Source organism: Chenopodium album, chromosome 24 (genome assembly GCF_948465745.1).
Source record: "Chenopodium album chromosome 24, dcCheAlbu1.1, whole genome shotgun sequence".
Classification (NCBI taxonomy): Eukaryota; Viridiplantae; Streptophyta; class Magnoliopsida; order Caryophyllales; family Amaranthaceae; genus Chenopodium; species Chenopodium album.
In genome coordinates this window covers 11,959,002-11,977,798 of record NC_137857.1, presented here as the reverse complement: position 1 = coordinate 11,977,798, position 18,797 = coordinate 11,959,002, and the positions used below count along the sequence as shown (strand labels likewise).

General features: G+C 29.5%; 1 protein-coding gene across 1 annotated transcript; it reads right to left on the bottom strand.

The window, feature by feature from the left end:
* Positions 1 to 4,031: 4,031 nt before the first annotated feature.
* On the bottom strand, positions 4,032 to 16,496 carry LOC145612348 (alcohol-forming fatty acyl-CoA reductase-like). The gene is made up of 10 exons (XM_081667720.1): positions 16,418 to 16,496; positions 16,060 to 16,163; positions 15,764 to 15,963; positions 10,500 to 10,600; positions 8,342 to 8,534; positions 7,249 to 7,410; positions 6,949 to 7,030; positions 4,776 to 5,046; positions 4,424 to 4,547; positions 4,032 to 4,182 (listed from the first exon to the last, which is right to left on the bottom strand). Exons 1-10 carry the CDS (start codon positions 16,494 to 16,496, stop codon positions 4,032 to 4,034), a joined length of 1,467 nt encoding a protein of 488 aa, XP_081523846.1.
* Positions 16,497 to 18,797: the final 2,301 nt, after the last annotated feature.

Here is an 18,797-nt window from a genome sequence, read left to right as displayed (position 1 = left end):
CAAATTACAAAAAATTACCCATAAATCAAAAATAAAACAATAACATAGATCTTTCAAAAATTATAAACTAAAATTACAATAAAACAACACAAATCAGAAATAAAACAATATTATAGATCTTTCAAAATTAAAAACTAAAATTACAATAAAATTACAATAAAACAATTGTACATAATCTGAAATTAGAAACAATAAATACAGATCAACAACATAACCTAAATTAAATATCAGATCTAGAAGTTTTTTTTTAAAAAAAAATTATCAGATCTAGAAAACCTTGACTTCTCTTAGGCTCGTTCTTGTAACGGTGGAGGTCTTGTTACGGTGTGTGGTCGTGACGGAGGCAAGCAGCGTGGAGGAGAGAGAAATCGCCGGCATCGATCAAGACCACAAGCAAAGCTTCCGATTGAGCCAAAGCTTGAATGAGCAGCGATTTTGGCTTCTTATTCTTCAATTCTCAAGTGCCTTGCTTCATTTTCAGCAGTGAAATTCAGAGAATTAGGAGATAAGAGTGAAAGAGGAGGGGCGTGAGAAGGATAGAGTGGAGATAAGGAAAATGGAGGAAGAAGGTCGGCTGAGAAGAGAGAGAGAGAGAGAGGAAAAAGAAGAGGAAAGAGATTGGAGATGAAACAGAAGGAGAAGGGGAAGCAGATCAGGGAAAGAAGAAGAGGAAAGAGAGAGAGGGAAGAGGAAAGAGGCGTGAGAAGAAAGAAAGATGAAAAAATGAGAGAGGGAAAGTGGAGCGGCTGTACATTAGGGTTAGGGTATGTCCCTCTTTTATATTATCTTTTTTTTTTTTAAAAAAAAAAAAAAAAAAAAAAAAAAAAAAAAACTTTTGCGACAGGCAATAGCGGTCGTAATTTTGCGACCGACCCTCAAACGGTCGCAATTGTAGAAATTTGCGACCGCTACTAACGGTCGCAACAGCATTATTTTTATTTTGAATAATTTTTGACATATATTTTATTTTAAATAATTATTTAAATAGCTTTGCGACCGTTTTATGACCCAAAAACGGTCGCAAATCTGCGACCGCTTTAAAAACGGTCGCAAATCTGCGACTGCTTTAAAAATGGTCGCAAATCTGCGACCGCATTCAAAACGGTCGCAAAATATTTTGCGACCATTTTCATGACGGTCGTAGAAAAACGGTCGCAAATTGGCCGAATTTTAGTAGTGTCTTCTCCTTTGTGTCATGATCCAATCTATAGTTCCATAGACTACTCTTAGGCATCTTGATCATTCCTGTTACAGTTGCTGGTGCTCTATTCCACAAGTCACACTATTACTCTCTCTCATTTTCGGTTCATTCATTCCAAGCACAACTTTCTTCTCCTTTATCTTCTTGACAACTCTCTTCATGGGTTCGTTCAAGAGATGGTACAAACCATTCTTTGCTATACCTATTCCCTTCACGCTTCAATATTCAGTATCTTCTATTACACGGTGTGTGGGATAGAAATATAGCTTGTAACTACCATCTACAGTAAGTTTCTGCACAGACACACAGGTTGTGCTTGAAACTTGGTATGTACAGTACTTTCTTTAGTCTCACACCATTCTCAAGGTAGGTCGACTGTACCACTATGAGAAATTACAAAATTCTGCCCTGTAGGAAGATTTATCTTGCACTCATTTTTCATCTTGGTTGCATTGTTCAATCCTTCACAACTTCTTGTCATGTGATTTGAGGCGCCAGAGTCAATTATCCAGTCAAAACTACTAGTATCCGCATAATAGCAGCACACCATTCTTGCATACTCATATTAGCATCATCCTCATCTTTTTCAGCATCATTCCTGGATTGAGAGGATGTTAAAAGATGTTTCAGTATTTCCTCTAGTTGTTGAGGTGTGATCTGTCCAGATCCTTGGCTATTGTTACTCTGAATATTTGCTGCCATTCTTCCACCTTTTCCTCCTCTTCCACCTCTATTCCACCTTCCACCCCTTCCACCTCTATTAGTGTAAGTGTTAGTGTAGGTGTTGGTATTCACAGGTGCTATACATTCTTGCTTTCTTTTCCTTATTTCCTTTCCCAATGCTAGGAGGGAAACCTATCACATACTAGCACTTCTTTACGTAACCTGTTTTTTCACAATGAGTGCAACTTCTTACATTTCCACCATTTCCTTTGCTATACATTGCATAAGATTCTCCTTCTTCCTTTACATGTTTTAGCAGGTTTCTTTGTGATTCCTCTTGCTGAGTTGCACTACACGCTTCAGTTGTGGGAAGAGGAGAATACATAAGCAACTAGCTTCTTTGAGCACTATATGTGTCATCCAGACCATTCAAAATTTGGAACAATCTTTGTTCCTCTTGTTAAACGTGAAAGCTCTAGTAAAGGCACTAATTTTTTCAGTCAAAATGGTTATAGGGGGGTAATCATCCAGAGCTTCCACTTAATCCCATATTGCTCTCATATCTAGATAAAAGTATGAAACAAATCTTCCTTCCTACTTTGTTTCATAGGTTTCCTTGTGCAACCTATATTTTCTGTACCCATTTGTCATAGAAAATCTCTTTTCAAACTGCTTCTAGATTTAAGCAGTAGTTTTCATGAACATTACTGACCTCTTAATCGAGTTGGATACATTTGAGATTATCCATGAGATTATCATGTTATTACATGTATCCCAAGCCTCTTGCTTTACAACATTAGCATCATCTCTCTTAACAGTACCTGTCACAAAACCTAGCTTTCTTTTGGAAGCAAGAGCTATCTCGAATGACCTTTTCCATGGTCTATAGTTGCTAGGTCCTTCAAGTATTTGTACACTCACAAAATTACTGCCTTTTGAAGGGTTTAAATACAGACGACTAGCTAGTAGGTTCTATTTTTGTTCCCATTAATAAAGATTCAGTCTTTAACAAAGAAAGACTATATTTTTTCAGATTTATAACTATCTGTCTAGACTTTACTCTCAGCTCACGATTTACGCATATAGCTAGATTAATACAGAATGAAAAATTTCACCAAACTGAAGAAAGATGACTAACATGGATCTGATACCATGAAAACAGTCTAGCTAAAAATGCAGTAAGAATATTGCAGAAAATGTTGCAGCAAGAGGTCATCTTTCGTTTCTTTGTGACTGTTTGTTTTGCTGCTCAAATGACGGCTCTCTAAGCCTTTTATATGAGGATGCACACATCAAACTTTGTGCTATCTCATTTAACCTAGGACACCTCATACAAACAGGAAGTTTCTCAGAAAAAGGAAAAAAGCTACCTAACCACATCACATGATCCTAGGAAGGGAATATTTACTGCTCTGCTTGCTGCTTTATTCAACTCATAGTTTCATCATTCTTAACATACCATACCTCCCATATGTCTAATTCCAAGTTGTACAGATGAGTTATGAGTATGTATATAACTTCCACACTGTTGGAAAAGCGAGCAAATAACGACAGTTTTTCACCGATGGCTAATAAAATCATCGCAAATTCTGGAATCTACGAAAGGACGTCGTAATATTACACGGTTTTTAGAGCTGTCACAATCTACAACAATTAAAGGCAACAAAACCATCGTAGGTATAAGATTTGATTATAAAAAAGATGTCGAATTAAATAAATTTTTCTTTTTAAAAAAAATAGAGGTTGTAATTTCTCCATTTTGCTAATTTCATGTTAGCCAAACAACAAGGATATGATCCAAGTATTTACAAGAAATTTTAATTGCATATGTCAAATAAGTACAACCAAACAAGCACATACTGCAGTTCCAATTCGTCTTTACAATTAGGTTTGAATTTTAGTGGTATGACAATAAATACGATACTTCTTTTTATTTATATATATTGAAATTATACATACACTCCAATTAAAAAAATATAAATAGAGATATACTCTTTTATTAAAAGCATACGACAACTATATACAATAAAAATAATAATTAATCGAATATATATCTATAAACTTTAGAAAGTAATAATTATGTATTGACTTTGTTTAATTCAAACGATGCGAGAACAAGAAGAGGGGCTAGAGGGCCTTGCAAATGTAACACAAATACCACATACTGCTAGAATAGGCTCTTAACAATTGATGGAAAGTGGATATTGAAGAAATAATCTTCCCAATTAATGCTTAAGGGATCAAAGTTGAAAGCATCTTCATCTAAACCATTTTCACGGGCAGTAATTAGCAACTTTTCTGTATTTGTATCTGCAAAACTACAAACCACAAAACTCTTATTTAGTTATTTAGGGGATTCATAGTCATTATCCCTACAAAACTAGAAAGTATATTTAATAGAACAAAGGAAAACATTATATTTTCCTCCATTTTTTAAAATCTTTCTATTTTCATCTTTACTTTTCACGTGGTCAAAAGTTACTCTATACGTGTTTTACCGGTCTTTTGTAATATATACGTAACAGATAATAATATATATTGAGCAATTGTTGAACTTACATGCCCTTGAAGAATACGTAAGGTTTGTATAATTCCACGAGTCTTGTGATTATTTTCAGCTTTTTGTCGAAGTTTAGCAAATTAAATCGGAAGGTACTACCACCCATTCGACGACTAGGCAAAGCTAAAGCCTATAAAAACATATCAAACACGTTGTTAAGCATAATTTAAGAGCTGCAAATACCAAGCAAGAAAAGTAAAGATTTAGAATACATAATCACGAATAATAATATTGATGCTTATATATAACGCTTAGCATTATCATAATTAACTATGGTCTATGGAGTCATTGTGTTATATAATACGGAGTATGTAATTAAACTTTGGATAAATTAAATCAGAAATAAGTTACTAACCATTTGCACAAAAAGGTGCAATAGCCAGAAAATGATTTCAAATATCATCATGTTGCTTAGCACAAGACATCTTCTAATCTTGACAAGGTTACCTTCATGGTCAGTCCATGGAAATTTAGTGAAGTAATGAAAAAGAATATCATGCACTTCATTAAAAGATATTGGATTCCTATAGGAGCTTCCGACTTGGTATACAATCAAGTTTGACTGATTTATGTGAGTCTTCATCGCCACAATAATCGAATTTACAAACATATCTGCCGGTATCTGCATATATAATCAGGCAAGAGTGGATTATTTTAAAGTGAAACATATTAATTAAAAGTGACCTTTTGTAGATCACATATTGCAAGATGACTTGGTGAATTTGATTCAAAAGTATTAATCCCTCCGTGTTTTTAATAAGTGTTACAGATTGACCAGCATAAATTTTAGTGCAATTAATTGACTTAAATAAAGTATGAGGCAAGTGGGGTAGTTGGAGTATTAAAAAATTATTAAAGAAAGATAGTGAGATTAATAGTTTATGTGAGAGGAAAAATACAATAATAATAAAAAAAAGTAATAATCACTTCGTGTTTTAATAAGTTATACAGTTTGACTTTTTTCACTATTCACATTATGGTTTTGACTTGATATAATATTTAAATGTAGTTTTTTACCAAAATAGGAAGTATAACACTTATTAAAACACGGAGAGAGTTTTACTTTCTTTGTTCAAAATAATTGACACGTTTGACCCTAGTGTTGTTCTTTTTTTTTCTTTTTATTTTTTATTTTTTATTTTTTTTTGTATTAAATACAAGTATTACCATGAAATATTAGATAAACCAGGTATTAAAATAAATTTACATAAGACTAATTATTTTATTTACTTATGAAAATTTAATTATATAATTATCTTAGGTCAAATTTTACGTTATTGGAATGTCTCTGCCAAGTTTAGTTTTGTCATTTTTTTTTTTTTTTTTTTTTTTTGAAATTAGGAAATTCAAAGATATTACTATTTAAAGAATCTATAAATCTTCTATAAATATAACTAAAGTAGCAACCGCTGACATCATATTGTCCACGTGGCGGCTTTATAAGAAAAAAAATTCGCCTAAATAAAATATGATGTCATTATAATTTTCTTTGGTTTCAAAATTCAAATTTAATTCCATCTCCTTTCAATTATCTGTACACATAAATTTATTTATTTAGAGTCTACCACCAACTCTCTGTATCTAATAGGGGTGAGCATGGGACCCGAATTTTCAGATCGGTTATCGGGTACCCAATAAAATATCCAATAATGATATAATTTACAACTAATTAACAACAATACCATATGATCTTGACCAGATTATTAATACTGTTACTAATCATTGATCTTATAAAGTAATTATGAAGTAAAGTAAAAGTTTTGATTTATATTAATAGATTTAAGTAGGGAAAAGATGAAAAAAAATGCTTATCGGATAGGATCGGTTAACCGTTAATTTTAAAAAGATACTCATAACCATACCCGATGACAAATTATCGGAACGGGTACCCGAACCTTTATGATTATCGGATCGAGTACCCTAATTTTCGGAACGGTTACAGATCGGTTTTTCGGGTAGTTTTGCTCAGCCCTAGTACTATCTAATGCATCTTTCCCTTATGCTTTATAAAATATGTACTTCGTAAAATATATATTCTATGTTTTTTTTTTTTTGAAAAGCATATACTCTATGTTTCTTATATGAGGTAATTAAATAATATGAATATATAAAATCTATCTATCTATAAATATATAACTAAAGTAGCAACCGCTAACATCATATTGTCCACGTGGCGGCTTTATAAGAAAAATTTTCCCGCCTAAATAAAATATGATGTCATTATAATTTTCTTTGGTTTCAAAATTCAAATTTAATTTCATCTCCATTTAATTATCTGTACACATAAATTTATTTATTTAAAGTCTGCCACCAACTCTTTGTATCTAATGCATCTTTCCCTTATGCTACATAAATTATATACTTTATGTTTTTTTTTTTTTTTTTGGAGTAGCATATACTCTATGTTTCTTATATGAGGTAATTAAATAATATGAATATATAAAATATATACTCTACCTATCAAAGAAATTTTTAATGCCGTGCATCGTATGAGATTAATCTAGTACTGTAGTAGAAGACTAACCAAATCCATGACTGATCTGCCATCGCCGGAAAACAAACCAAGATATCCTTTTCCATACGTAACGGCAATACTATCAATAGTCCTGCCAGGCCATTATATTAATTAATTAGCTAGAATGGTAAGTTTGTCTATCTACTACATCAATCGAGATTAAATCTTTAGTACTTCTTCCATTTCTTATTATTAAACATGCATGTATTGCTTTTGATACTATTTGCACATGCTAATAAAATGTTATTAACATCATAATTATTAGTCACGTTGATGATCTACTTATATCAGAAATCTAATAATACATACCTGCAACCTTCAACCCAGCCGGGAAACGGTTCTTTCAATGTACTACACACAATGGTAGGCCTCATGATAAGCACAGGTAAATTGCCTCTAAGCTTTCCAACAAGCATCTCTCCCATTGCTTTAGTAAAAACATAAGCATTTGGCCACCCATACAGCTTTGCCCTATTAATTATATAGTAGTGTATCAGGCCGAAGTAAAAATAAAATCTACAAAAATAATTTTATTTCAATAAAAATAATTTCAATTCAGTGCCTCTTATGAATCTCCTCGACCATTTTGGAATGAGTAAGTTATTTCAGTTTAGTAAAAATAATTTTAGTTAATTAAAAAATCAGTAACTGTAAGGAAGTAATGATATATAATATGAGACAGTAAATAATTTCATTTTAGTAAAATATTTTCAGTTCAGTTGAATCAATTTAAGATTAGTAAACATAATATAAGTTCAACAAAAATAATTTCAACTCGGTAAAAATTAATTTCAGTCCAACAAAAATAAGGTGAAATGAATAGGGCTTAAGTTTCTTTTTTGAGTTTGTAATCAACAAAATGTATGAATTATGTATCTAAATTAATTAGTAAACCAAACACTATATATGGAAATTTGGGTTTTAGTAATTTTGTTTGTTATATGAAAATCCAAAAAAAGTAATTAATAATAATAAAATATTTAAAATTCAATATGATTTATTTAGCTAAATCTAATCCTCTTCTCTTCACCTTAAAAAAAAAAAAAGAAAAGAAAAGAAAAAAAAAAGTAAATATAACTTTAGTTTAGTAAAATTACATCCAACTAAGCAAAATTAATTTCTATTCATTAAAAATAAATTTTAATCGGTAAAAATCAACTACTTTAAAGAATAAATATGTAGATTATTAATTAATTTCAATCAAATGAAAATAACTTTAGTTCAGCAAAATAATTTCAGTTCATTAAAAATAAATTAAATTTATCAAAAACAAGGTGAAGAGAACATGACGACCTTACATTTAAATTTTAGACTTTTATTTTGAAAAAATAGAAATCACATTTAAAGTTTAGATACATGTACTTGTATAAATTTTGACGAATTAAATTTTAATAATTCATACCTTTGACTACCCAAATCCTTCATAGTTTGTCTAATAACCTTTTCAGGAACATCATTGGCTTTAAGATTGCTTAAAGTGTCCGCAACAATCTTCTTCTCATTATCAATGTCCAAACCAACCACACCATTTAAAGCTTCACCCATGACAATTGCTTTTTCCGATATTATACCTGTTTTCTCTCCACATACATATGCTGAGACATAAAATTATTTAGTGTATTTTTCTTAATCTTTACTGGTTAAACATAATTGATTGAATATTATTATATATTTAAAAAACATGATTGCTAAATACAACCTTCATCTACTCAGCACACCCCCCTAAAAACCCAAATTTACCCTCACACTCAAACTCTCTCTTAAAGTCCTTGTCATTTCTTTCGTTCCTCTCTTTCAACCTAAAAAACCCAAAAATTTCCAATCAAAAAAGTCATTCAATACTAAAATCAATGTGAGAACTTGTGCTGTCATTCTTCAATCGAAATTAGTCGCTTGATCTTCCCTACAAATTGTTCATTGTTGTTGTAAAGATAATCTACACAATCTCTCATATTTTTGTTGCTCCATTTTACAAATTAATTTAGGGTGTAATCTCGTTGTTTTTTTTTTCTCGCTTGAGTATGATGAATTTTGGGGGTTTTGTATACTCTTTATTCTATTTGTGGGGTGTTTAATCTTTGTTGGGATCGAATTTTCATTCAATTGAAAAAATCAAATTGGAATTGGGTAGTATTAGATAAGTTGACAAATGCAATTTCAACTATTTTGTGTTACTAATATGAAATTGATTTGACTACTTTGTATGGATTGGGAAAAATAGAGGAATGTATTCCATATAACTGGGATATAATAGTTGTAGTTTTTTTGTATAATTGGAATATAATAGTTCTAGTTGTTTTGTTTAACTGGGTAGTAAGAGCAACTTCAATGGTAAGCTAATTGTCAAATTAGCTTGTTATGCCACATAAGCTTCTAAGCTAATTGTCATATTAGCTCCAATGGCTAGCTAATAGCTTACTATTTAAATGGATCACATCTCCTTAATTTATGTTGATAAATTTCATTTTATTTATTCAAATTTGTTTTATTTAAGCAAGTTTTTTTCCAAGCAAATTAGCTTAACAAAGCTAATTTGCTTAACAAAGCTAATTGCATTTTCTAGCTCCAATGGTTAAGCTAGTAGCTAGTGATTATTTAATTTTGCAAGCAAGTCCCTAGCTACAACCATTGGAGTTGCTCTAATAGACATCACTATTTCTTTCATTTGAATCTGAATTACTTGTTTGCATTCTAATTTGTGAGCTGTATAGCCACTGTTGATTTATTCCTCATACTCCTTGTTGCTTAATACATTTAGCAAAGAATCATGACTAGATGTTAAATTCTTAAGTCTTCTAAAGAAAGGAGCAGGGTATAAGATGAGTAAGATGAATGACAGCTTGTTTCTTAATAGCCTGCTCCTTTATTGTTTGTAAGCTGTGATCTAATTTGTCTCAACTAGTATCTATTTTCATTGTCTGGTTCAAGCCTGCTAAAAATATGTTTAATTCTATGATCTAAATTGTCTTTCATGCTTCTTGTTCCATTTGCTAGCAAAATCATGCAGCACTTGTATCATAAAATTTATGTTAATCGGTTGCTACACTTGGGAGGGGAAGAGAAAAGATAATTTTGGTACTCTTGTGATAGAAAATTTTAAATTTATTAATATGTTTTACCAAGTTGAAAGACGAGGAGAAAAGATAATTTTTATAAATCTATTAGGATTGAAAAAATAAGGGAAAAAGGATTGCGTCAAGTAAACCTAGGTTGCGTTTAGCAACCCCCAAATGAAAAAATACAATTTCAAAAGTCTAATCATCAAGCTATAATTGATTTGGTTGTATTGATCATGGTATCAAATCAAGTGTAATAATAAAATGGGTAATGTTATATGTAGCCCTAAGGGCTATATATAAGCATTAAATACACTATGAGAAATTGTATAAAATTAGGAATTCATGACAAAAACACGCGTAAAGTATAATTAGTGTTTATATTTTGATGATTTTTTAACTTTTTACGATTTTCAAATGTAAATTCAATGCTTATTAATAGCCCTAGGGCTATGTATAGCATTTTCCATCACATATTATGAAAAATTGAAGGTAATTTCTTACCTGTTGATACATGGATAAACAACTGTATGTTAGCACATGTTTTTGCAAAGTTGACAACATGCTTAGGACCTAGTGTATTCACGCCCAATGCAACGTCGTACCTACACTCGTTTAATACAATAATATGTCATTAGCGTTGATGATTGAGAAATTCTCTACCTATAATATTTCAAGTCATTAATGAGTCTAATAATAATACTTGTTTGTATTAAGTTGTGTACTCTGTATAAATAATCATCTTAGGACCTGAGCTGAATTGAACTGAATTGCTTTTGAGAGAAAGAAATTAATAATTGAACAGAACTGAAACTAAGTCGAAGATCGAGAATGGGCCCTTAGTATCTACAGTGAATTATATTGATACCAACATTTTTTTTTTTTTTGTCATTTTTTTGGTGAGAAAGTGGGACAAGCCCCAATATTTTGTGTATGTTGGTATTAATGAAGAAATATTTTGGTACTATGGCAATACCATGTAAGCGTATTATAGTACCAATGAACATTGTTACAGTCATTATTGAAGCCTCCACGCATTATTGAAGCCTCCACTTCTTAGAGCTAGAGAAATCGTCTTGATGATTAGACAAGGTGACCCACTAGTGGCAATAGCCAATAAGGTGGTCCATAAATATGAAATATAACAAGGGTTTGTTCTCTGATTTTCAGCTTATTTTCAATTCAGTTAAATTCAGTTCAGCTCCAATAATTTCAGTTCAGTTTATTTTAGTTCAATTCTTATCTTAGTTTTCTTCTCCCATAAAATATTCAGTTTAGTTCAGTTCAGTTTTAATAAGTTCAATTCAGTTTAGCTCAGTTTAGTCAATCAGAATACGCCCCAAGTTAATAAGCAATTTATGAAAAAAAAACCCCATGAAAGCATCACAGCTGCCTTTAACTTAACCTGGTCTTTTTCGCAAGCCACTTATTAATGAACATTGAACAAATTAAAAATTCTATGCTAGTCATCCTTAAAATGACTACCATTATACTATATTTCATTGGCAGATTTTTAATTTATTTTTATGTCAAAATTAATTATAAATGTTTTTCTTATTTTTAAAATTTATTTTCTAACTTTACTATTTTTATAGTTAATTTATGAATTATTTTTTAATTTCAATAATAATAAAAACTGAATTTTGTACATTAATTAGAAAAATTATAAAATTCAATTAGATACATGATTTATAGTTAATTTTGACAATAAAAAATGAATCAAAATCAGTCTAAGGATGACAACCATAGAATCATCCCATATATTATAATGCTACGTTTATAAAACATAGTAAGATCTTAAAAATATATTCCTATATTATAATTATTTAAAATAGCATTAAACAAATATATTCCTATTAGACCTCCCTCTAAATAAATAAATATATAATTAACAAATAACAAATTTCCTATTTAGATAAATTCATGGTTGAAAAACAAGTATATATGCATGCTTCAAGCTTCATTAAATATTTAGAGCATAAGCTTAAAAAAATAATTCGAGGAATAAATTTAGAATATAAGCTAAAAAAATTTTAGAACATAGGAAAAACTTTTGAACATAAGTAGAAAAAAATTTAGAACATAAGGTATTCTTACATAAGAAAGGGTTCTTATATAAAGAGGGGTTCTTACCGGATCCCTCTCATATATATATATAAAAGAACTCTCCTCTATTTAAGAACCTAATCTTATATATGAATCAATCTTAGCCAATTATTAGTTTTGATCTAATCTTCTAAAATGATCCTTTAGTGATGGCATTTCTGTAATTTTGAGAATTTCGTATTAGAACATATAAAAAAAAATTTAGGACATCGAACAAAAATTTAGAACATAGGTAAAATTTTAGAACATAAGCAGAAAATTTTTTGAACATAAGCAGAAAATTTTAGAACATATGAAAAATAATTTCGAAGATAGCAAAATATAGAACATAATGAACCAAAAACGTTAGAACATAAGAAAAATAATTTTGAACATAAGTTGAAAAAATAATTTATAGCATAGGTAAAAATTAATAACATAAGCTGAAAAAATAATTTATAGGAAAAAATTTAGAACATAAGCTGAAAAATTAATTTAGGGAATATAGGAACAAATTTAGAACATAATCTTACAAACAATTTAGAACATTGAAAATAATTTGTAACATAAGTAGAAAAAATTTGGAATATAGGAAAAACTTTAGAGCATAAGGTGGAAAAATAATTTAGAACATAGGAAAAATTTTGAACATAAGCTGAAAAAATTAATTTAGAACATAGGAACAAATTTAGAACTGTACATAATCTAAAAAACAATTTAGAACATTGAAAAAAATTTGGATCATATAAGAACCATTCGCTATTTAAGAACCCAATCTTATATGAGAATCAATCTTAGCCAATTATTAGTTTTGATCTAACCATCTAAAATGATCCTTTAGTAATAATATTTCTGTAATTATGAGGAGTTAATATTTTGAACATAGAAAAAAAAATTTAGAACATAGAAAAAAAATTGAAAACATAGCGAAAATTTAGAACATAAGAAAAATAATTTAGAATATAAGTTGAAAAAATAATTTATAACATAGGAAAAAATTAATTACATAAGCTGAGAAAAAAATTTAGAACATATAAGCTAAAAAAATAATTTAGGGTATAGGAACAAATATAGATCATAAGCTAAAATAAATTAAGAACATAGGAAATTTTTTGGAACATAAGTAGAAAAAATTTAGAATATAGGAAAAAGTTTTGAACATAAGCAGAAAAAAATTTAGAACATAGGAAAAGTGAGTGATTTCCATAAAAATAATTCAAAGATGCAAAAATTCCCAAATTATATTCCTTTTACAAAAAATTCCCCCCATACCGTCCAACTAAGCATTTAATTTATTTTTTTTTCTGCATTTTACTAGTAAACCGCTAGTTTGAATTAGCGGTTTAGCTCTTAGGTGAAATAATCTCCACAATTGTATGCACAAATTCTTATAAAACGCTAATTGAGTTAGCAGTTTTATCCTTTATGAAACCGCGCACCACTGTGGTAATCTGTTTTTTGATTTTTTATTTTTTGAAATCATATGATATATATCATATAATGAATCAAAAAATAGTCAAACTTATTAAAATCATGATAATTTTGAAAACTGATAACAGAAAAGTGAAAACACCTCTTTCTTGTTTTTGGTTTTTGGTTTTTGGTTTTCTAAAAAGCTGAAAACAAAGAACAAAAAATAATGCCAAACAATTAGCGGTTTTGTTTTGATTGAATTTTTTTTTAAAAATATGGTTTTTCTACATAGTACCCCCGAGGTATTGCGTTATTTATGTTGTGCCCTCCTAAATCTAAATTTCTACACGGTGCCCATTAATTTTATGTATTGTTTAATGTATGCCCTTCATAAGCTATTTTGTTAACGATAATTAACATATGGTTAAATTAACCACTCATCTTAGTTTAGTACTACTTAAATTTAAAGGAAATAATTAAAATTAAAATAGAAAATTATAACCCTTTTGATCAAACCCTCACATTCATCTATCGCCCCTGTTTATTTCGAACGCTTATCTCATTGAATTTCCAATTTTTTTAAACCCTAAGATTAATGCTCAAAAATTCGAAGCTACTAAGGATTGATAAATAAACCAACATCTCCAAAATTCTGTTTGCCTTTTGTTCAATTAGCTTTTTGGTGTTCATCGCTTGGACAGAGGTATGATTGAACTATTTTTTTTTTTTGAAACAATTGAACTACTTTTTTCTTCCTAAATTGATAATTAATTTCTTGTTATTATGTGCAATAATTTTAACAATTACATTAACTAAAAGATTTGGTATTTTTCATAATTAAAAACGATTACATTAACCATAAAAATATTGCTGACTATGCCCTGTTATCTAATAATTTTACTTCTTATTTTTGCTTTGATTTTCGTTTCTATTTTCAGTATAAAAATCCTTGCATGTGCCCTTTATGTTTGTTTGAGTGTAGTTGCAGTTGGAGAAATGAGTATGCGACGAATTTTGGTGCTGAATTGAGAGGTTTATAGGGAGAGAGATTTCTGGGTTTTGGGGGAAGGTTGAAGCCTTGAAGGTATGGGAAATGAATTGGTTGTTGTTTTTGGGTTGTTACAGAAGAATAGGGGGAGGGTGCACGTGAGTTTGGGGAAATATAACCACTCATTTTTTTTTTTAAGAAAAGGAAAAAATCATATAATGCTAACCATAGTTAGTAGTTAATTAAGAGTATTTAACATTAACTTAAAAGAGGGTTAAAATGGATTAAGTTAATTAAACTTATGGGCACCGTGTAGAAATTTAGATTTAGGAGGGCACAACATAGAAAACACAATACCTCGGGGGTACTATGTAGAAAAACCCAAAAAAATAAAAACACAACAAACAACACAGCACTAATACTACCTTCTACGTCATCGGTCAAATTGCCAACATATGTGATTACATGTACATGTTAAATATGTGAATTAATTAATTGTATTATAGTATTGATTGTATAATAATCGATTAAATTAGTTGTTACAAAAAATATTAATTTTCATCACCCAAATTAATTAATTGTATTATAGTATTGATTGTATAATAATCAATTAAATCAGTTGTTACAAAAAACAAAAAATTAAATTAATTTTCATCACCCAAATTAAGTTTTGTTATTGCTTGTATTTATTTTGAGTTCAATTAGAACAATGAATAATTACAGTATTTTTTAATATCTTTGACCCACTTAATTTGTATTCGGTAGGTACTTAATGTGATTTATTTATTGAAAGTTTTTCTATCAAAGTTTAAATATTTTTAAGTTGTGAAAAAAGTATTATACCAACATTAGAAAAATATATTTAAGTGATATCTACAATCTTTTATACGTAAAAAAAAGAGGAGAAACAAATGCGGGGCATTGCCCAGGTCACTTACTAAAAGAGGAGAAACAAACTCGGGGCATTGCCCGGGTCACTAACTAGTTTTATTTTAAAATTACATAAAATAAAATTATTTGATTATATTTTTGTAAATTTTAGTGAAATATAACCTTGCAAGATAAAATTGAAATATTATTTCCACAATTATAAAATTTATTATTTCTCTTAAATTTCATTTTAATATGTTTTCATTCCTATGATTCTTTTTCAAATAAAATATGATGAAACATACCTTATGTGATACAAAATTACAAATCATACAAATGAAGAAATGTCGCATTAAGATTTCTTTTTTTTTTTCTTTTTTTATTTGTATAACAAAGTGTTAGTCGTCGTTACCTTTCATCAAATCTTGTGGTTGCTGCTACGTTAATAACAATATCTATATCGTTGCACATCTCATTTAGCTGATCAGCAGTAAGTCCCAAATTCTCGTCGGAAGTATCACCGGCAACTGCACGTATTTTTTCCGACACGATTGACTCGAAACTCGATCCCCATTTTTCTCTAAGTACTTTGAACAACTCTTTTCCTAAAACCTGCATCACAGTAACAAAGTTATGAGCTACGTTACATAACCTTCTATTTACTTATAGCTAGTTTATGTAACTTTGTACGTGGTCGGAAATGAATACCTCATCTTGTAGCCGAGTGTCGGCTGCTTGAGCATCACTAGCCCTTATAAGAAGGTATAGTTTGTTCACATTTGGTTGAACCCGAAGTATCTTCTCCAATAAAACTACATAAATACATCATCGTACAAACATGTCATAAGTAGATTGGCTAAGGGGCATATGTATAATGATTTAATAACCTCTGTGTATATTTTTTTTTTTTCGTGTGATTAATAAATTTTTGCCTTTTCTCCAAAGTAATAAGATTAATAATAATAATAATAATAATAATAATAGCTTCAAAATAATAATAATAATAATAATAATAATAATAATAATAATAATGGGTAACTACTATTACGAGAGCGAGAACACATACTCTTAGCAATGAAGCCAGTAGTACCAGTAATGAAAATAGTTTTGTTTGCTAAAAACTCAGTTAAGCTTCCAAAATCCATGTTCAAACTAACATATAATTTTTGGAGAAAATTAAAGCCTAGATTTACAGATGAAGTTATAAAATTAACTCAAATGGCTCAACCTATTTATAAGAGACGAGCTAAATTGATATGTCTACATCAAAGGTTTGGAAAAGAAGACTTTCCTTGCGAAGCATGGTCACAATGATAAATTATTTGAAGGCATTTATTTTTTGGTCACAACTCATAATATACAATTACTCCCTCCGTGTTTTAATAAGTGTTACACTTATCTAGTCCGGCCGTGTTTTAATAAGTGTTATAATTTCTTTTTTGGCAAAAAGCTACATTAAAATATTATATCTCTCTCATTTCATGGTCCCCACCCAAACCCATTACTACGAATACCTTTTTTTTTTATTATATCTTTCCTCTCACATTCATTACTTTTCAATAAATTATTAACTCCACTATCTTTCTTTTACAATTTTTTAATACTCCAACTACCCCTCTTACTTCTTATTTTATTTAAGTCAATTAAATTGCCTACAACTATGTGACGGTCAAACTGTAACACTTAAAAAAACACAGAGGGAGTACAATACATATCAGCAACGTGTAACGATGCAATCTCTCGTCTGTCTGTTTGGTCCGCCGGTCCCACCTTTCAACAATAATAACTAAAACAGCAAAAATAAAATATAATTAAGAAAAAAAAACTGCAGTATTATATAAAAGTTAAATCTCACTATCTAAGAGCGAGGCATAAGTCAAATGGTTAGAAATCTCCTCGCAGTTACAGGTGATCCTGGAATTAATTCTCATCACTTGCTCTTATGGCTCTCAAACACCAAATATATATAAAAAAAAAGTTAAATCTATATTTTATATAATCTGATTTGACGATTTTACCAAATAGTATGTGTACGACAATCTATAAAGAAAAAAATATATCAAGTGGATCTTGTTAGATTTGTAATAACGTGCATTATATTAAAATGTAATTTTCATAATTTTTTTCAATACGAAATTAGAAATATTTACCGAGAACAAAATGATATTACCTCTGTTACATATTATTTGCAACGATTTGACAAAATTAAAGTAGAGGAAAAATGTCTAATCAATTTATCATAGGAAATTGAAACAATTTTAAATAGCACATTAACAAATGACATCCTACAGTGAACTATGAATTAGACAACGTTGAACAAATACTATATCATATTTTTGATTAAAATAAAAAATTTAAAAATTACAAAAATATACGTAATTCTTATCTATATTCACGTATAATAGCAATTTATTTTTAAAATGTACTTCCTTCGTTTCTTTTTACTTGCAACACAGCTTTGTGGCACGTGTTTTGAGGTCGGGTTTATGTAACATAAACGGATAAATTATTCATTATAATTTTTACAAATGATACTTAACCCTATTCTAATCTTCGTGTAAAAATTATGTTGATAAAATTGCTCGTTTACCCTCACTAATCATCTCCTAAAACTGCGTGCTTAAAAGATGTGTTGCAAGGAAAAGAAAACGGAGAAAGTACAAATTAAAAATAGGCTTTACATAAACCGTGCATTGCACGGGTTTTAACCTAGTGTTAAAAATAATTCGAATAGTAAAAGCCAACACGTGGCACAAAATCTCAGAAAATCAGTTACCAATCAATCAAATCCTAGTCAAAGGTGGGATGATATTTTTTCCGATATAATTTGATCTCATATCTCTAACAGATTGTTTCCGGAAGAAAGAGTTCAATTATTTATTTACATTTTTCGTAAAAAAAATTATATAAAAATGAATAAAAAACGGCCAAGAAAAAACGGCAAATATTGTTTAACTAAAATTCAGTTCACGTTCAAAATACAAAAAATATAGTTCACCCATTTTAGTCGGCAATTTCCTCGAAGGCGCATTAACGCATTAGCAAATGATCAGATCCCCAAGACTAAAATCATAAAAGAAGATCCAACTTGTCATCTAAATTTTTTTGAAAAATATAAAATAGTGAACATAATCACGTGCTACATCGCACATGTACATTATAAAAATGAATTAGGGGGTCATCTGGTTTATTAGGGAAGTGAAAATTCCATAAAATTTTAATATATTGAAATTAAATTCCTTTATTAGAATCATGGGAATTTATGAAAATTGTTTGGTTGAAAATGGAGGAAGTAACTTCTCATAGGAATTGTAACTTACTGTTGCGAGTGGATTCCTAGCAAGCTGCAACTTAGGAAAAGATTAATAATCAAAAAATAAATCAAGAATTTAAATCAACTTAGGGCCTGTTCACATTTACTTAATTTCAGTTCAGTTCAGTTCAGT

Bases quoted from the DNA above. Each gene is read 5' to 3' on its own strand.
- LOC145612348 (XM_081667720.1), bottom strand. From the start codon at position 16,496: ATGGATTTTGGAAGCTTAACTGAGTTTTTAGCAAACAAAACTATTTTC. The intron at 5,047-6,948 runs GTTAGTCTTCTA...TTATATATGCAG, and splicing joins GCAGATCAGTCATGGATTTG to ATACCGGCAGATATGTTTGT. The intron at 4,548-4,775 runs GTAACTTATTTC...TATAGGCTTTAG, and splicing joins CCTTTTTGTGCAAATGGTTA to CTTTGCCTAGTCGTCGAATG.